The sequence below is a fragment of the Bos indicus genome, chromosome 21 (genome assembly GCF_029378745.1).
Source record: "Bos indicus isolate NIAB-ARS_2022 breed Sahiwal x Tharparkar chromosome 21, NIAB-ARS_B.indTharparkar_mat_pri_1.0, whole genome shotgun sequence".
Taxonomy (NCBI): domain Eukaryota; kingdom Metazoa; phylum Chordata; class Mammalia; order Artiodactyla; family Bovidae; genus Bos; species Bos indicus.
In genome coordinates, this window is record NC_091780.1 from 42,540,563 (window position 1) to 42,561,221 (window position 20,659).

Below are 20,659 nucleotides of genomic sequence, written 5' to 3' on the forward strand. Positions count from 1 at the left end.
TGCTACTGTAGGTTGCTGCTGCTGCTGCTGCTAAGTCACTTCAGTCGTGTCTGACTCTGTGCGACCCCATAGACGGCAGCCCACTAGGCTCCGCCGTCCCTGGGATTCTCCAGGCAAGAACACTGGAGTGGGTTGCCATTTCCTTCTCCAGTGCATGAAAGTTAAGGCTTGGGAAATGATGCTCCAGAGCGAATCCCCTCACAGACACTGTGTCTGTGCTTCAGGTGCATTGTCGCCAAACAGAAAGTGTTAGTTGCTCCGTCGTGTCCAACTCTTCGTGACCTGGTGGACTGTAGCCCGCCAGGCTCCTCTGTCCATGGGATTCTCCAGGCAAGAACACTGGAGTGGGTAGTCATTCCCTTCTTCAGGGGATCTTCCTGACTAGGGATTGAACCCAGGTCTCCTGCATTGCCAGCAGATTTTTTTACCATCTGAGCCACCAGGTGCCAGAGAGGGCTATCTATTCCTTGGTTTTGATCTGAGCAGCTTGAGTCCTATTGGTTGGTGTGGGAAATGACGTCAGGCAAGGATCACCATCTTTTCCATTCAAAAATAGAGCTGCTTATTAATGTAACAAGTGTGGAAGAAACGGAAGAAGAAACAAAGGCTTATCAGGCACCAACTACGTGGCCACACTTTACAGCAATGCCAGAGTCAGGTACAATTATTCACATACCAGTGGACTGGTTTGTCCTGTTCCACAGCCTGTGATTCTCCCACTATTCTACATTGCTTTCCTCAGCATGATGAATAAATGTTATATTATAAGGCTGGGGCTTCCCTGGTGGCTTAGATGGTAAAGAATCTACCTGCAATGCAGGAGACCCAGGTTCAAGCCCTGGGTCAGGAAGATCCCCTGGAGAAGGGAAAGGCTACCCATTCCAGTATTCTTGCCTGGAGATTTCCATGGACAGAGGAGCCTGGTGGGCTATATAGTCTTTGGGGTTGCAAAAAGTCAGACATGACTGAGCTACTAACACTTCTTCTTTTCATTATAAGGCTAAACTAAAGTATATTAAGATGTAAAGACACACAAACATAGAATAATATCTTAATTGCTAAACTTCAGCTTTTTTCAGTTAGTCACTCTGACTGCATCATTGGTTTCAACTCTAGGCTAAAATAGAACACTGTTGAAGCTCATTTTGAAACTCCTTTGGCCAGATGTTTGCCCAGAGTTATATAACTTTGGGGCAGTTTTGCATCAAGAGCCATTGCATCTTTTTTTACCATCTGAGATGGCTCAGATGGTTCACTTAACCCTTGTAAGGGAGGAGATTCACGTCTCTCTGGGGCCTCTTCTCTTGCTTATCAGGTCTGGCTTCTTTCTCAGTTGAGATGCAGATCCCTTCTATGAACATGATTTTTTAACCCAAAAACGTTCTTGAGTACCATGTCCAGCTCCACAGTCAGAAATCTGAGTGCTTAAGTCTCCTGCATTTTATTTTATTTTTTCATGGACTGATGGGAGAAAGGCCACAGTGATATCTGGTGAGTGTGTCGGTCTGGCTCACTGAGATTCTATTTGTGTAGAGAATGCTATGGCACCCCACTCCATGACTCTTGCCTGGAAAATCCCATGGACAGAGGAGCCTTGTAGGCTGCAGACCATGGGGTCGCTAAGAGTTGGAAGCGACTGAGCGACTTCACTTTCACTTTTCACTTCCATGCATTGGAGAAGGAAATGGCAACCTGCTCCAGTGTTCTTGCCTGGAGAATCCCAGGGACGGAGGAGCCTGGTGGGCTGCCGTGTATGGGGTCGCACAGAGTCGGACACAACTGAAGCGACTTAGCAGCAGCAGCAGCAGAGAATGCTGACCTCTCAGGAACCATGTGGTGTCCCAGGCACCGTAATAAGTCTTTTCTGTAGATGGTTTCCCCTAAGACTCAGATAACCTCATGTTGCACTGACATATTTTGCAGAGGTGTAAACTCACTTAGGAAGATCAAACAACCCAGCCAGGTTCACACCGCCATCAAGAAGCAGAGCTGAGCTTCAGACCCAAGCTGGCTGAGCAAAACCCTGAACTTTCCAACCACTGTGCCTGCTACGTCCTGACTCTCTTGTTTCTTTGTACATTTCTCTAGCCAGGAGATTTTCTCCACCTGACCATTTATTTTCCATAATTCTTGCTCTTGTAACAGATAATTTTCAAGGTCCTTTTGAGTATTGAAATTCCATGACTGATTAAATTTTATAATTTATGCAGTTTGATTCATTTGCACTAACGCCTGAGTTCATTTATTGCATTAATTCCTTTGCTGAAGGTTCCAACAGCTTTTCGGTTTACTTACGGATCTCCTGATGCTGTAGATCTCATGCTGCTTTTCCCAGAATAACGTTTAAACCCTGAATTTTAAAAATGTAAGGTTTAAAAGCATATCTGAAAGGATTTTATCATGCACGTAACATATCAATTTTCCACATGGACCAAAATAGTCATTTTAAGCCCTGCTCTCTCGGTTGTCTTTCCCTAGTCTCACAGATGCAGTGCTAATTGCTTGCAGCTTTGGGCTCTCTTTAACATGAGGTAACAATTTGAACGTCTTGGGCTTGAGTGCTGCATTTGTTAGAACATGCCCGGCCTGGAATTGGCCTTGGCTCCTCAGGATGCTGAATCTGCAGAGATCAACTTCCCTGAATGCTGAGAAGCTTCCTGGAGAACCTTCTGTTGTGCTTCTCTTGGACAGCCCGTGGTGTCACTGGTTCTGTAACCAGTGCCTCTCTTATTTGGACCTGGCACCACTGGGTGATGGCCCTTTTGACCAGCTTGGGATCTGAGTCCTTCTAGTGAAGCTGTGCTGGTAGAAGGATGCTTCTGGAAGGGGGCGTTTATTAATAGACCTACTGGCTTGATTTGCTCCAGTGTCTCAGTGGCTCTTTGTAGGCAAAGGCACACCCCACTTGAGACCTATCTAAAATATATTCTGACTGGATCAGGAAGGCAAGGAAGATGCAAAAGAAAGGAAGTGACAGGATTCTGTAATCACATCTGTAATTAGGGGGCTTTGGGGCATAACTGGGGCATAATTTGGGAGAATTTTTCTATGTTGTCTTGCTTGCATCTTATCTCTAGTTCCGGTCATTGGAATCAGAGAAGCCCGGGTTCCAACAAGTTCTTCTATTGATGGCTGTGCAATAATGAGGACATCATTTGACTCCCAAACCTCAGTTTTCTCATCTGTTAATTGGGATGAGGGTCCCTCCCTCATGGGTGTGAGGTGAGGATAACAGGTGATGATGCTGCTGAAGCCCCAGGCACCCTGTGCTTGACTCTGCAGCCAGTGCACGGGCAGGAGCCACATGACACTGTTCTTACTCCCCTGCTTGCCCTGCTCTACACAGGACACATGCTAGAAAAATAAGGTTTATGCCAACTAGCATTTTAGGAGCACTTGTAGGTCGTCCCTGATGACTCAGATGGTAAAGAATCTGCCTGCAGTGTAGGAGACTCGGGTTCAATCCCTGGGTCAGGAAGATCCCCTGGAGAAGCGAATGGCTACCCACTCCAGTATTCCTATCTGGAGAATCCATGGACAGAAGAGCTATAGGGCTACATCCATGGGGTCCCAAAGAGTCAGACTTGACTAAGCGACTTTCACTTTACCACAGGTATGTGCTATGCAGTGCACATGTGTTTGATAAGGTTTCATATTTTCAATATACTTGAGTAATTGCTACCTCAGAGCAGGCTGCTTTCAGTTCGGTTCAATTCAGTCACTCAGTCGTGTCCAACTCTTTGCAACCCCAAGGACTGCAGCATGCCAGGCTTCCCTGTCCATCACCAGCTCCCGGAGCTTGCTCAAACTCGTGTCCATTGAGTCAGTGATGCCATCGAACCATCTCATCCTTGTACCCTTCTCCTCCTGCCTTCAATCTTTCCCAGCATCAGGGTCTTTTCCAATGAGTCAGTTCTTCGCATCAGGTGGCCAAAGTGTTGGAGCTTCAGCATCAGTCCTTCCAATGGGTATTCAGGATTGATTTCCTTTAGGATTGACTGGTTTGTTCTCTTTGCAGTCCAAGGGACTCTTTAAGAGTCTTCTCTAACACCACAGCTCAAAAGCATCAATTCTTCAGCACTCAGCTTTCTTTATGATCCAGCTCTCACATCCATACATGACTACTGGAAAAACCGTAGCTGACTAGATGGACCTTTGTCAACAAAATAATGTCTCTGCTTTTTAATATGCTGTCTAGGTTTCTCATAGCTTTTCTTCCAAGGAACAAGCATCTTTTAATTTCATGGCTGTAGTCACCATCTGTAATAATTTTGGAGCCCAAGAAAATTAAGTCTGTCACTGTTTCCATTGTTTCCCCATCTATTTGCCATGAAGTGATGGGACCAGATGCCATGATCTTTGTTTTTTGAATGTTGAGTTTTAAGCCAACTTTTCCACTCTCCTCTTTCACTTTCATCAAGAGGCTCTTAGTTCCTCTTCACTTTCTGCCATAAGGGTGGTGTCATCTGCATATCTGAAGTTATTGATATTTTTCCTGGCAATCTTGATTCCAGCTTGTGCTTCATCCAGTCTGGTATTTTGCATGATGTACTCTGAATGTAAGTTAAATAAGCAGGGTAACAGTATACAGCCTTGACATGCTCCTTTCCCAATTTGGAACCAGTCTGTTGTTCCACGTCTGATTCTAACTGTTGCTTCTTGACCTGCATACAGATTTCTCAGGAGGCAGGTCAGGTGGTCTTAGATTCTCATCTCTTAAAGAATTTTCCATAGTTTGTTGTGATCTACATAGGCTGCTTTAGAAAGACAATAATAACTTTATGAATTAACTTACGCTTTTTACATATTTTTACCCAATTAGACCTCCACCCACCACACCTTACAGCTCCCTAGAGGAACAAAAGCAATGAGCAAAAACAGTGCTTGCCTCCTGGAGACTCACAGTCCCTTCTTCTGGAGTTTTCTTCTAAAGAACACCCCACTGAATGCAGCCGTCAGGGGCTTACTGCTCTTTCCTTGTGGTGAGGAGAAGTAGGCCCGGGTCCTAGGCTGGCTGAGACTTGAACAAGAATGTTGAAGAGTCAAGACATGTCTGTTCTGGGACTTCCCTGGTGGTCCAGTGGCTAAGATGCTGTGCCTCTGCAGGGGACATGGGTTCCATCCCAGGTTGGGGAACCAAGATCCCACATGGTGCATGAGATGGCAAATTTTTAAAAAGAGACATGTCTATGTTGGAGGCTTAGCAGAGGGCAAGGGACTGTACTGCAGAGAGCTGGCTGAGGCCACCTGACCAAGGATGGTCCTTGCCCTCCCCACAGACCCACGTGAAGCATTAGAACTATAACCGGCACAAAGTGATATTTATTAACCACCATTATTATCACCAGTATTATTACTACAGCACTTGTTGGGAGACTCTCTGGGATTGGGCTTTGGTTGTCTTTCCAAAATGATCTTCTGTCATAACAGAATCTAGGGGTGGATTTTGAAACCAATAATTCCACAGTGAAGGAACAATTTGACAACCTTGGGATTGATTGTACAAATCATCTGAGGCCCTCTTCCTTATTCTCTCTGAATAGCCAGGACAAGCTGAGCCCTGGCTAGGTTATCCCAATTTATCTGTACTATTGCTGTCTCCCGAGCCAGCAGGAAGTGATGATTACCTCACTGTGTATTCACCCCATGGGCTGGTGGAAATGGGATGCAGACTGCTAAGTCCACACTGTCGTGCATTTAGGCCTCAGAAATCTGATTCCAAGAATGTATATCTTGCATCACAATCTGGATTTCCAGAGGAAAGTTTTGGACAAAATAACCCAGACCCAGGTCTGGGTAATTTAAAGCCTGGTGAAATGGGGCAGAAAGAGCCCAGAATATACAGGTCTGAATCTTGGCTGGAGAGATGTGGAAGATTTGAGGCGCCAGACGATTGGCTTCTCTCCAAATGTTTACCACCCTGGTGCCATGAGGTAGTGGATGGGCCACGTGCTCATTCTCCTCCCTTCTCTCTCTGCCTTTCTCTCCCCTTCTCCTCGGATTTTCCATAGTCTGGAGAAATTCAGGAACCTGCTGACCAAGAGGGAGAGTGATGAGAAAAATGAAATGACAGATTCAGACCAACCCTGCCCTGGCTGAGGACACCATGAAGTGTGAGTGCTGGCCCTGGACTTCGAACCCCAGCTCTCACTCACATCTGCCTGGGCGTGACCTTTGTCCCTGGAAGACTTGGTTCTCTGGAGAGAGGATGACATGAGGCCTGGGGCCACATCTCCAGGAAATAGGAAGGTGGTGGCGGCTGCTGATGCAGAGAGTCCAGGAGAGCAAGGGCTGCTGTTTCTTCCTGCCCGGTGCCTCCCCGCCCCCGCCCCGCTCCACCCTGTGGCACCCAGGCTGCCTGTACTGCTCGAATGCCACAGACCTTGCTGGGGGCCTCCAAAGAGACCTCAGAGGCTTGCAGCTGGCAAGGCCTTTAGTTGGCATGTCTCTGAGTTCACCTCCCAAAGAAGAAAGCATATGCTGCTGCAGCCAGTGACACTCCTCACTGATGTGCCTGCTGCCCAGGCAGTAACTGTTCAGTCTGGCATTGCTTTCTCTTCTTCCTAAAGCCTAATATCACAAGGAGTCCTGAGCCCTGAACCCAGTCCAGCCTCTGGGACAGAAGAAGCTGTGATTTTATAAACCCACACTACTGCAGGTTCTATACAGGCAAGTGGTTCTCCAATTCCTCCCCTTCCCCAGCAACTATGTATCAAGCCAGAGGACTCATCTCACTGGTAAAAGGTGTTTTGCAACGGTCACTGCTCCACTTTGGGCTGCCAGCAGTCTGTGGATGGGGGGGCACCAGAGGCCAAGAAGGTGGCGAGCTGCAGACATGGACACTGATCACATGTGTGTGTTAATCACTCAGTTGTGTCCGACTCTTAGCGATCCCGTGGACTGTAGCTCACCAGGCTCCCCTGTCCATGGAATTCTCCAGGTAAGAATACTGAAGTGGATTGCCACTCCCTTTTCCAGGGGATCTTTCCTTAGCCGGGGACTGAACTCAGGTCTCCCACATTGCAGGCAGATTCTTTACCATCTGAGCCACCAGGGAAGAGGGGGATGGGAAAGTGCTGGCTGGCACTGCCTGGGCACACCCTCAGAACCCTGATTTCTCTCCTGTGTCCCCCAACCCACCTCAGCAGTCTGGTGCCAGGCTCTCCGTTGCTGGCTGACCCCCATCACCCAGCTGCCCCTGGCCGCATTTATAAAGGGCGTCTCTCCAGGAGTCCCCTCAGAAAGGGGGTGCATAGCAAAGGGAGGCCTTTCATCCAGAATTCTCACACTCACCAAAGGCTTCAAATTTGGATTTTAAAAGTTTTATCTTCAAAGATATGCTAATAGGGCTAAAAGAAGGAAACGATCATCGGCTTTAAATTTCTGCCAGACTTTGGTACCATGCCCGTAAATTTCAAAAATAAATCCTTCTATTATATTGTGAATAGATGATCACACTGTTTTGTGTTTTAAATTTTACATGTGGCACAAGCCTTCATTTATTAAATTTTTAAAATATGTCACAATTTTTGAAACCCTATTTGGACATGCCTTTGTTTTCACATCACATCTACTTCTGCTTTATTGACTACGCCAAAGCCTTTGACTATGTGGATCACAACAAACTGGAAAATTCTTCAAGGGATGGGAATACAAGACCACCTTACCTGCCTCCTGAGAAATCTGTATACAGGTCAAGAAGCCACAGTTAGAACTGGACATGGAACAACAGACTGGTTCCAAATTGGGAAAGGAGTATGTCAAGGCTGTATATTGTCACTCTGCTTATTTAACTTATATGCAGAGTACATCATGAGAAATGCTGGGCTGGATGAAGCACAAGCTGGAATGAAGATTGCCAGGAGAGATATCAATAATCTCAGATATGTAGATGACACCACCCTTATGGAAGAAAGTGGAGAGGAACTAGACTAAAGAGTTATGAAGACTCTTTAGAGCCTCTTGATGAGAGTGAAGGAGGAGAAAAAGCTGGCTTAAAACTCAACATTCCAAAAACAAAGATCATAGTATCTGGTTCTATCACTTCTTAGCAAATAGATGGGGAAACATTGAAAACAGTGATAGACTTCATTTTCTTGGGCCCCAAAATCACTATAGGTGGTGACTGCAGCCATGATAAAAGACACATGTTCCTTGGAAGAAAAGCTATGAGAAACGTAGACAGCATATTAAAAAGCAGAGGCATTACTTTGCCAACAAAGGTCCATTTAGTCAAAGCTATGGTTTTTCCAGTAGTCATGTATGGATATGAGAGTTGGACCAAAAAGAAAGCTGAGTGTCAAAGAATTGATGCTTTGGAACTGTGGTTTTGGAGAAGACTCTTGAGAGTCCCTTGGGCTGCAAGGAGATCCAATCAGTCCATCCTAAAGGAAATCAGTCCTGAATAGTCATTGGAAGGACTGATGCTGAAACTAAAACTCCAATACTTTGGCTACCTGATGTAAAGAAGTGACTCATTTGAAAAGACCCTGATTCTGGGAAAGATTGAAGGTGGGAGGAGAAGGGGACGACAGAGGCTGAGATGGTTGGATGGTGTCACTGACTCGGTGAACATGAGTTTGAGCAAGCTTCGGGAATTGGTGATGGACATGGAAGCCTGGTGTGCTGTAGTCCATGGGGTTGCAAAGAGTAAGACACAACTGAGCGACTGAACTGAACTGAACTTGTTTTCACATGCCCAGAGCCTCAGAGGATGAAAGTGTCCTAGGCCTCTCTTGACCATCAGCTGCTTTCCTCTTGGTGGACAGTAGGAAAAGCTGTTCCCTTTCCACATTGCTGTTTCAACCTTAGAAAATCTAAGGTGTATCTCCCCGTTTCGTTACAGCACTGACCTATGATGGAAGAGGCCTTCAAGGTTTAGGGATGTACAGTTCTGGATAGTGCCTGATCCCTTGCGTTTCTAACAAGTTCCCAGGTGAAGTGATGTAGGTGGTTCAAGGGCCACATTTTGAAAACCACTGTCCCATGGACAGAGGAGCCTGGTAGGCTGCAGTCCATGGGGTCGCTAAGAGTCGGACACGACTGAGTGACTTCACTTTTCACTTTCATGCATTGGAGGAGGAAATGGCAACCCACTCCAGTGTTCTTGCCTGGAGAATCCCAGGGACGGCGGAGCCTAGTGGGCTGCCGTCTATGGGGTCGCACAGAGTCGGACACGACTGAAGTGACTTAGCAGTAGCAGCAGCAGTCCCAGGGAGATGGGCTGGGAGGGAAATGTGAGTGAATACTCAAAGATCTAGTTCTTTCTTTTTATAATTTTTTAATTGGAGGAAAATTACAATGTTGCATTGATTCCTGCCTTACAACAATGCGAATCAGCGCTAATTATACATGTATCTCCTCCCTTTTGAGCTTCCCTCCCCTCTCCCCATCTGACCCCTCTAGGTCATCACAGAGCACCAGGCTGGGCTCCTGTGTTATATAGCAACTTGTTCCCTAATAGCTCATTTAGTAAAGAATCCACCTGCAATGCAGGAGACCCCGGTTTGATTCCTGGGTCGAGAAGACTGCCTGGAGAAGGGATAGGCTACCCACTCCAGTATTCTTGAGCTTCCTTTGTGACTTGGCTGGTAAAGAATCGGAGACCTGGGTTCAATCCCTGGGTTGGGAAGATCCCCTGGAGAAGAGAAAGGCTACCCACTCCAGTATTCTGGCCTAGAGAATTCCATGGACTGTATAGTTCATAGGGTCGCAGAGAGTCAGACATGACTGAGCAAGTTTCACTTTCTTACCAGCTATCTGTTTTACATGATAGTGTATATATGTCGATACTACTTTCTCCATTTGTCTAGTTCTTTCTTATTCTCAAACTTTGCTGTTGGCTTCAGAGGCGGGGAACCCTAAGCACCATAACTGCCGCTGCACAGAAAACCCAGGTGGGGTTGATCTGAGTCCGGAAAGCCAGAGCCTCAGGCATGGACCTACAGCAGAGGAGCTAGAGGTCTGATCAGCTGTGTCCAATGAGAATATAATGCAAGCAACAAATGCAAATCATATATATTATTTCATGTTTTCTGTATATATTAAAAATTAAAGCTTAATTTTAACCATATATATATTTAACCTAATTATCCAAAATGTTATCTTTTTGATATGTCATCGACATAATTATTAATGAGACGTTTTACATACTTTTTTTCACACCAAGTCTTGGGACCTGTTCTGTGTTTTCTGGGAGCACGTGTGGAGAATGCACGTCTACATTCACCACGTACTGGGGTCACCTGCCTCTGAAGAAGAAGGCCTAGGGCACGGAGGTCAGCAGGCAGGTCCCTCCTTCCTGTCCTTCCTAGAGCCTCTAGAATCTGTTCTCCACATCTGAGAATCTTTCCTGTGTTCCTCGTCATCGCTGCTTCTGGAGAGCACGAGCAGGCGAGTGGGCCAGATCAACTCTGCAGGGCTCCTTTCCTCGCGTCTATGTGTCTGAAGTCAGAATCCAAGAGAATCACGCCTCCCCGCCACTTTCCAGACTGAACCATTGACACATATGAGCAGAGCCCCTGGGTGTTGATGGGGAGAAGATGAAGCTTTGGTTGGGGAGAAATGGATATCTGAAATCGATTGAGACAGAGAGCAAAGGAAGAGCTGTGGTTGGCCTGAACAGTCTTGAGTGTTGTTCAAATGTTGCCAGCGGGTGTGAGCTGACACTTCTAGGAATTCCACTGGCCGAGGATCCCAGAGCACAGTGGGTATTTTTTGTTTTGTTTTGTTTACAACACTGAGTCCACAGCCATTGTGCTCTGCCCATGGCATGGTGCCTTTTCTCCAGTTGCAGTCATGAAACAGGCAGGTATTGAGTGCCCACTGCATGTGCCAGTATACGGGGGAGGCAGTTGATTATAATTATTTGGATCACGTGTTTTAGAGCCAGTCAGGCCTGAGTGCATATCTCCACTTTTGCAGTGTGATCTTAAGAAGTGTTTTAATCTCTAAGCCATGGTTTCTTTGTTTGCAAAATGGGGATAATAACACCTATACCACAGAAGTCCCGTGAGAATGAAGTGAGGTGATATATGTCACTTCTGACCTCAGAGCCTGGCTCACAGGCATTCAGTGAACGGCAGCAGCTGGGACTGGATGAGGTGAGCGAGGTGTACCGTGTGGAGCTCTCACCACCATCACCACTGTTGCTCTTAAGTTATTATTGCCATAGTAGGTGCCCTGGGAATTACCAAGCTGCATGAGGCATGATCCTTCCTCTCCAGGAGCAGGGGGTCCCTGAGGGGAGAGAAGATGTACACACAAGTGAGCCAGGGATGAGCTAGGTGTGATGATTGGGAGAGGAAGGAGAGATTGCTTCCATCCAGGAATTCAGAGACTGTGTACATGAGGAATGGATGAGAGGGCTGCTGGCAGAGATTGAGGAGAAGGACAGTTTCTGGAGAGAAAGGCTCGATCAAGGCCACAGAGGTGAAGAACTGTGCTCAGGGAGAATTGAATGGCTGTGATCCTGGCACATGGAGACAGCTCAATGAGACTGGTCAGAGGCTGGTTGCAGCCCATTTGTACAGGTCTTACATGCCAAGCAATGGCGTCCAGACTGTGTTTGGTAAAAAATAGAAAACCATAGACAGCATCCCAGGAGGGAATGACAAGAGTAATGATAAATACTTTTTTTTCCTTTTGAAACAGGGAAGTTTTGAGAGTCAGAATTTACTGACATTGCCTGGTCAAAACTGAACACGAATCTTCATGCCTTGAGATGCAGGTAACTTGTAAATCATGTCATCTGTTACCACCCATTTGCAGTCCTACTGCCCCAAAGGAACCCTGTTAGCAGTGGGGTAGGCAACCTTCCAGACTTTCCTCTGTACAAAGACAACACACAGAGAGGAAAAGGCTTTAACCAAAATTGGAGCATACCAAACTCACTGTTCTGTCATTTACCTTTTTATTGTAACTGACTCCCCAGTCCCCCTCCTCCAGCCTTTAGTAACCACCACTCTACTTCCTATTTTTATGACCTTAACTAATTCAGGAACCTAGTATAGATGGGGATCATTAGGTATCTGTCCTTTTGTGATTGGTTTATCTCATTTAGCATAATGTCTTCTAGGTTTAACTATGTTATAGAATGTCAGAATTTCCTTCCTTTTTAAGGCTGAATAATATCTCGTTCTTATATATATTACTGTTTTTTTTTTTGGCCCATCATCCCCTGATGAACACTTGCTTTCATCGTTTGACTCTTGTCTGTTATGTACTTTAAACTTATATTGTGGGCATGTTTCCATGTGAGTTCCTATAGAACCAGCTCATTCTTCTTCATACTGCCTACTGTTCCATTGTATGGAAGTGACCAATTGAGAATCCCACAACCAGCTAGTGGTATGATGAGGATTTGAACCCAGTTCTTTCTGGCTCCAAAGGCTGAGTGCTTTTCTGTGCTCCAGGAGACGTGAGGGATGTGTACATTTTGAGCCACTATGTGGCCAGAATGGTGTTAGGCACATATAAAATAATGGGATACAACTTGACTGGGTTCTGAAAGGATTTTGAAAAATTAAGTGATGGGAGTGTGTTGAGGCCAGATCTAGTCCTGATTTAGGAAACTTCCCACGACCTAGTGATGGCCAGTGACACTCAGATTGATTTTTCCATTGCTGAAAGGAAGTAGAAGTGATCAGAGAACATAAATAACCTAGTAAAGCCAGGCAAGACTGTGTCTTCCCATGACACAGTTATGGCCAATTCTTGGTCAACACTGACCTGTGCCCCTCTCAGTATGGCTCTGCTGCTGCTGCTAAGTTACTTCAGTCGTGTCCGACTCTGTGTGACCCCATAGACGGCAGCCCACCAGGCTCCCCCGTCCCTGGGATTCTCCAGGCAAGAACACTGGAGTGGGTTGCCATTTCCTTCTCCAATGCATGAAAGTGAAAAGTGAATGTGAAGTTGCTCAGTCGTGTCCAACCCTCAGCGACCCCATGGACTGCAGCCTGCCAGGCTCCTCCATCCATGGGATTTTCCAAGCAAGAGTACTGGAGTAGGGTGCCATTGCCTTCTCCACAGTATGGCTCTAGAATAGGAATAAACAGTAGCATCTTTAGGCCTTGTCGCTCATCTGGCCCAACCCTTTGTTTTAGGCGAGGAGGGAACTGGAGCCTGAGAGAAGGCCCCATTCCCTGCCGGCACCTCGAGGGTGTGGCTGCTGGCTACTTAAGGTGTTAAGGTACTCCATATTGTTTCCCATCCCAGTTTTACTGACTCGTAGTCACTCTGTTGATGGTGGAAACTTGTGCATTATTTTTGTTCTTCATTTTTCCTGTACACATACATTCTTTCAGCCACCTGCCTGGCTTTATTAAAAGTTATTTATGGTCTCTTAATACCTCTACTTCCTTCTTTTTCTTCCAGCAATGGAAAATCAATCTGAGTGTCATTAAGAGGATATCCCCTGAAGATGGCTGGAAACGGTGGATTTGTCACCCAACTTTCTTCCCTTCACTGATCAATTGGAATTTCTTCCACGGGCCTGAGCCCCAGTGTTATCTCACTGTCTGAATCCAGGCAGGCCTTGCACTGACTTGCCAAGTTTCCATCACTTTGTCTTCCTGTCATTGGCTGATCTGATCTCTGCACTGATTAATTAGTTTCAAATCCCTTCCTATTGATCTAGTAAAATTGACTTCTTGAATTCGTGATGGGAAATTCTGAGAGTGTTTCATTTAGACTCTGAGGGGCATCTTTTTTTAATGTCCTGTCAGAGACTTCCCCTGGGATCGAGTCGTTGTCCACTGTGCAGTCTCCTGAACCACACAGAACAAATGCGGAACTGGCGGAGGTCCTCTCCCTGCTGCTGAGTCTGGGTGCTTTTACAGCAAGCACTTCTGCCTATTCATGGGGCAGGTTTCTGTATCCTCTCACCAAAGGCACCTTGGACCACTGTCTTTCTACCTCTCGAGATTCTCTGAGCTGCATCTAAGCATCACAGCTTAGCCTTTCAGGGTGGGGCCTGCTTGCCATCCACCCATGTCATCTGGGGCCAGAACAGAGCCGCTTCCCCCGCCCCAGTGGTACGCTGCTTGATTTATATGTATCTTCTTTTTCTTTCTACTGGCTGTGATCCCCCCTCTCCGTGCAGTAAGGGCTGGAGTAAAAGTCCGAAAGTTGAATATTCTCTGTTCTGTCACAAAGAGAAATGAGCAGAAACACATGGCCTTAAAGGTTAGGAGAGAATTCCGTTGAGAGCCAGTCCCAACCTGGATGCAGGACTGATTCATGGCACTCAGCAAGATGCCTTTCGGGGTGTGGTCACTCACTGGCTGGAATTAAATCCTAATACCTGCTTTCCCAGTCAGCAGCCACCACGATGCAGGGAGCTTGTTTATTTAACGTGATCAGACCACTGTGTCCAGCTAATCTCCACTTGCCTATCTCCTCTAAGATAGCTTTCCCCAAAAAATGTGTAAACACATTCTTTGAATCTTCTTAGAAGTCCCTTAAAGCCCCCTGCGAGGCCTGCCCCCACTGGGCAGGCAGTGGTGAGTCACCCCGAGGTGGGAGGGTTCTCATACATCTCCGTCAGGCACGGCAAGAGCAGCAGCCCAGCCAGGAATGAGCTTCTCCCTCCCAGCAGCCTCCCTGCAAGGCAGGGCCCTGGAGAGCCGCTGTGCAAGCTGCAGCATTTGGCTCATTCATTTGTCTTCATTAACGTTGCTTATAGCGAGCCCTTTGTCACATATATGATTATGGGAGATTCAATTCTCCTGAATGTGTAAACACAGAGCTCCAGTGTGAGGCTCCAAGCAGGCAGCAGCCTGAAGAGGAGCTTTTCTGCTGTTGGGGGGATGACATATACTTTCAGCCCCTGAGGATGGGGCTGCACTGGGGGGACTGGGTCTTAAATGTTGGAGACTGGTTCTTGCTTCTCAGTCCTTCCCCCCGGGGCTGAGTCCTTGCCCACCAGTCACTTCACATGACTCCATGTCCTTGTCCGTTCCTCCCTCCCCTCAGCTCCACAGTCACCAAGTCCACTCATACTCAGCATTCCTGCCTTAACCTCGCTTAACTACATCCCTTCCTCATTCCTCCTCCAGGGCCCTGTCCTCATATAAGGCCACCATCATCTCATGGCTGGATTCTTGGACAGCCTCTTCATCATACTCCCTACCACCAATCTTGTCCCACTCTCCTCCGTTCTCACCCTGCTGCTATCTTCATCTTTCTGAAATCCCTATCAGTCTGGGCCACCCTCCTTCCTAGGAAAAGGCTGAACTGCTTCACTTGGTCTGCAAGGCTCTTCAGAACTAGGTCCCTGGAACTTCTAGGCTTTGACCCCATCAGCATGATTGTTTCCTTCCTGCATCCCCTTTTTGTGTTATACTTTGTCACAGGGTTCCAGAACAATTCTATCTTGTGCCTAATATCTTAGGGCTTTTAAAAAGATGGGCTTCCCTGATAATTCAGTTGGTAAAGAATCCACCTGCAATGCAGGAGACCTCGGTTCAATTACTAGGCCGGGAAGATCTGCTGGAGAAGGGATAGGCTACCCACTCCAGTATTCTAGGACTTCCCTTATGGCTCAGCTGGTAAAGAATCCGCCTGCCATGCAGGAGACCTGGGTTTGATCCCTGGGTTGGGAAGATCCCCTGGAGAAGAGAAAGGCTACCCACTCTAGTATTCTGGCCTAGAGAAGTCCATGGACTGTATAGTCCATGGGGTGGCAAAGAGTCACACACAACTGAGCGACTTTCACTTTCACTGTCCTTAAAAAGCTAAATCAATCGTTTAATTACTTAAAAAATATTTTTATTGAGGTATAATTGACATATAACAATATATTAATTTCAGATGTGTGTGCAACTCAGTTGCTCAGTCATGTCCAACTCTTTGTGACCCCATGGACTGTAGTCTGCCAGGGATTATGCATGGGATTTCCCAGGCAAGAAGGGTTGCCATATCCTTCTCCAATTTCAGGTGTACAAGCTAACAAATCAATATTTGTATACACTGTGCAATAATCACCACAGTGAGTCAGTTACCATCTGTCACCATACAAAGTTGCAAAACATTTTTTCTTGTGGTGAGAACTTTGAAGATTTACTCTTAGCAAGCTTCAAACATGCAATACAATATTATTGACTATAATCACCATTCTGTGTATTACCTCACTATGAATTCCTTTTTTAGTTTCTAATTTGCTTACTATGCTATTTCTCATATTAGCACAGAACATGGGGAGCTGGACTAAATAAAATACCCATGTCACTGTTTCCTTAGTATCATTCTCCAGGGGCTGATGTTTCTATTCTGAGCTGTTATACTCAGGCCACTTTAGGTGCAAGAAGGAGAACAATCAAGTTACCAGAGGGAAAACGTGGGTATTTATTAAAGAATATGCATGAGGGAGGCTTCTCTGGTGGCTCAGTGGTAAAGAATCTGCCTGAAGTGCAGGAGCTACAGGAGACACAAATTCAATCCGTGTTTGGAAGATTCCCTGGTGGAGGAAATGGCGACCGACTCCAGTATTCTTGCCTGGAGAGGATCCCCATGGACAGAGGAGCCTGATGGGCTGCAGCCCATGGGGTCACAACTGAATCAAGTTAGCAAGCATACACACATGCTTGAGGGACCAGAACAAAATCTGGCTCAGGTAAGGGCAGAAACAAGACAGCCACTGGGCCCGGCCAGTCTCTCTTTCTCTCTGTGACTTTCTGTCTTTCAGTCTTTCTCATTTGCTTCTCTTCTCTCCATTCTCTTAACTCCTTCTTGGCCAGCTTCTCCTCTTTGTTGTTATTTTTCAGTTGCTCAGTCATGTCAGACTCTTTGCAACCCCATGGACGGCAGCCCACCAAGCTTTCCTGTCCTTCACTATCTCCTGGAGTTTGCCCAAACTCATTCCTCTCCTTATTCATCTTATATACCACCCAGAATGGCAGCCATAGTCCAGGGCCTATGTGGGCTTCCAACTTTAGCACCCACCACTCACTACAGCTTCCTGTCACTGGAGAGAGGTTGGGCGGGTGCTGAGTCCTCGCTCTGAAACAGGCTGCAGCAGTCCTGCATCCTGGTAAGTCTTGGGTCTGGTTGCCCTTCACTCAGAACTCTTTCCCACATTCTTCCCCATAGCTTTGATCCAAGAGGGGCAGGTTACAAGGGTATCCCGTTTTCTCTGTCAGAGGCTGGGAGCAGAGGCAGCTTATCAATGGGAGGTCATATTAACTTATTACATTAACTGTATTAGTAACAAAGTACCATAAGAAAGTAACAAAGGAGGCTGTATTAGTAACCAAGTACCACAAACTAGGTGGCTTAAACAATAGAAATCTGTTGTCTCAGTGTTGGAGGCTAGAAATCTGAGATCAGGGAGTTGGTTGTGTAGATTTCCTTCTGAGGGCCATGAGGTAAGGATGTGTTCCATGCCATTCTCCTAGCTTCTGGTAGCCTCGAGCATCCCTGGCTTGTATGTGGCATTCTCCCTGTGTCTTTGCATCATCTGCCTTCTGTATGTGTCTGTCTCTGTATCTGTCTTCCCTTTTATAAGGACTCCAGTCATATTGGATTGGACCCCACTCTAATAACCTTGTCTTATTTTGATCTTTCTACAAAGACCCCATTTCCAAATAAGATCATGTTCACAGGTACTGGGGATTAGGACTTCACCATCTTTTGGGGTGTGCAGTTCGATCCATGACAGAGGCTAAGGGCAGGGCTGAAGATATCTCTGCAGTTCCTCTCCTTGGCCCCCTTAGGAGCTTCATTGTGAGCCCACTTTGGCAGTCCTCCAGACATGACTGGACACTGGAGTAAAAAGAGACCATTAGGTGTAATTGAGGCCCCCACTGCAGACAGGAAAAACCTTGTAAACCTCAAATAAATACCTTCTACAGGTAAACAGTGCCCCACTGCACCCTGTCCAGGAATGTAGCCTTGTGGCTTTGTAAGACCTGTAGGGAAAGGTTATTTATAACATGGATAGGTTGGTAGCTCTGATGACAACTATTAACGTGGTCAATAATAACTACACCAATAATGCTAATACTGCAAAAGGTCAGTTTTCATTCCAATCCCAAAGAAAGGCAATACCAAAGAGTGTTCAAACTGCCACACAATTGCACTCATTTCACACACTAGCAAAGTAATGCTCAAAATTCTCCAAGCCAGGCTTCAACAGTACGTGAACCATGAACTTCCAGATGTTCAAGCTGGATTTAGAAAAGGCAGAGGAATCAGAGATTAAAATGCCAACATCCATTGGATCATTAAAAAAGCAAGAGAGTTCCAGAAAAACATCTACTTCTGCTTTATTGACTACGCCAAAGCCTTTGACTGTGTGGATCCCAATAAACTGTGGGAAATTTTGAAAGAGATGGGAATACAAGACCACCTGACCTGCCTCCTGAGAAATCTGTATGCAGGTCAAGAAGCAACAGTTAGAACTGAACATGGAACAACAGACTGGTCCCAAATTGGGAAAAGAGTACGTCAAGACTGTATATTGTCACCATGCTTATTTAACTTATATGCAGGGTACATCATGCAAAATGCCAGACTGGATGAAGTACAAGCTGGAATCAAGATTGCCAGGAGAAATAATAACCTCAGTTATGCAGATGACACCACCCTTATGGCAGAAAGTGAAGAAGAACTAAAAAGCCTCTTGATGAAAGTGAAAGAGGAGAGTGAAAAAGTTGGCTTAAAGGTCAACACTCAGAAAACTAAGATCATGGCATCTAGTCCCATCACTTCATGGCAAATAGATGGGGAAACAGTGGAAAGAGTGACAGACTTTATTTTCTTGGGCTCCAAAATCACTACAGCTGGTGACTGCAGCCATGAAATTAAAAGATGCTTGCTCCTTTTAAGAAAAGCTAGGACCAACTTAGATAGTCTATTAAAAAGCAGAGGCATTACTTTGCCAACAAGCGTCCATCTAGTCAAAGCTATGGTTTTCTAGTAGTCACGTATGGATGTGAGAGTTGGAGCATAAAGAAAGCTGAGTGCCAAACAATTGATGCTTTTGAACTGTTTGGAGAAGACTCTTGAGAGTCCCTTGGACAGTAAGGAGATCCAACTGATCCTAAAGGAAATCAGTCCTGACTATTCATTGGAAGGACTGATACTGAAGCTGAAATTCCAATACTTTGGCTACCTGATGTGAAGAACTGACTCATTTGAAAAGACCCTGATGCTGGGAAAGATTGAAGGCGGGAGGGGAAGGGGACAACAGAGGATGAGATGGTTGGATGTTGTCACTGACTTGATGGACATGAGTTTGACCAAGCTCTGGGCATTGGGGATGGACAAGGAAGCCTGGTGTGCTGTAGTCCATGGGGTCACAAAGAGTCAGAGATGACTGAGCGACTGAACTGAATTGATACCACATGTGCCTTAAAATTGTCTTCATATCCATTATTTTATTTGATCCTCATGACAACTATGAGAAATAGGAAAAGATTTTATTTTGTTTCATTTTGTTTTACTTATTTACTGAGGAATAATTGACATAGAGTAGTATATTAGTTTCAGGTGTACAACATGATTTGCTCTTTGTATATATTGCGAAATGATCACCATAATGGGTCAGTCTTATCACCATGCTGCTGTGCTGTGCCTAGTCACTCAGTCATGTCTGACTCTTTGGGACCCCATGGACTGCAGCCCACCAGGCTCCTCTGTCCATGGGATTCTCCAGGCAAGAACACTGGAGTGGGTTGCCATGCCCTCCTCCAGGGGAATCTTCCCAACCCAGGGATTGAACCCAGGTCTTCCACATTGCAGGTGGATTCTTTACTGTCTGAGCCACCCAGGAAGCCCACTTATCACCATACTTAGTTACAAAACTTTTTTTCTTGTTTTGAGAACCTGTAAGATCTATTCTCTTAGCAACTTTCAGATAGGCAATACAGTATTATTAACTATGGTCTCCATGCTGTACATCTCATCCCCATGAATTATTTATTATTTAACTGTAAATTTGTACCTTTTGACTCCCTTCATGGATATTTCCCCAACACCCACCCTGTGCCTCTGGCAACCATCCATCTATTCTCTGTATCTGAGAGCTTCTTTTTTTCTTGCAGAACATATGGTATTTATGTTTCTCTGAATTCTTTAACATAGCATACTGCCCCCAAAGTTCATGCATGTTGTTGCAAATGGCAAGATTTTTTATGACTGAATAATATGCCATTGTGTGTGTATCACATTGTATCTATCTGCTCATCCATCACTGGACACTTAGGTTGTTCCCACATCCTGGCTATTGTAAACAATGCTTCATTGAACATGAGGGTGTGTATAGCTTTTTGAGTCGATGTTTTCATTCTCTTCAGGTAAGTGCTCAGAAGTAGAATTGCTGGATCATATGGTGGTTCAATTTCTAATTTTTTGAGGAACCTCCATACTGTTTTCCATAGTGGCAGTGCCAGTTTACATTCCCACCATGAGTGCACAAGAGTTCCCTTTCCTCCACATCCTTGCGGGCGCTTGTTACCTCTTGTCTTTGTGGTGATAGCCATTCTGACAGGTGTGAGGTAATCGCTTCTCGTGGTGGTGATTAGCACTTTCCTGATGATCAGTGACAGTATCTTTTCTGTGTACCTGTGCAGATTTTTGTCATATTACTTCTTTGTGCCTCAGTTTCCTCATCTGGGAAATGAAGATAGCAGTAGCTGCTCAAAGGGTTGTTGTATGAGTT

At 45.8% G+C, this 20,659-nt stretch overlaps 1 protein-coding gene across 8 annotated transcripts in view; it reads left to right on the forward strand.

Moving 5' to 3' along the window:
- NUBPL (NUBP iron-sulfur cluster assembly factor, mitochondrial) overlaps positions 1-20,659 on the forward strand; it is a 526,006-nt gene that overhangs the window by 377,587 nt on the left and 127,760 nt on the right. For 2 of the 8 annotated variants that reach the window (XM_070775436.1, XM_070775426.1), the window contains 2 exons: positions 10,169-10,705; positions 11,653-11,728. The exons of 1 other annotated variant lie outside the window; for it this stretch is intronic. In XM_070775436.1, the coding sequence (XP_070631537.1) occupies positions 10,169-10,342 (174 nt within the window). In that variant the 3' untranslated portion in view covers positions 10,343-10,705; positions 11,653-11,728. Of the gene's footprint in view, positions 1-6,011; positions 10,706-11,652; positions 13,662-20,659 lie in introns of those variants that run through there. 5 more of the 8 variants (XM_070775430.1, XM_070775431.1, XM_070775425.1 and 2 more) reach the window with 4 other exon arrangements.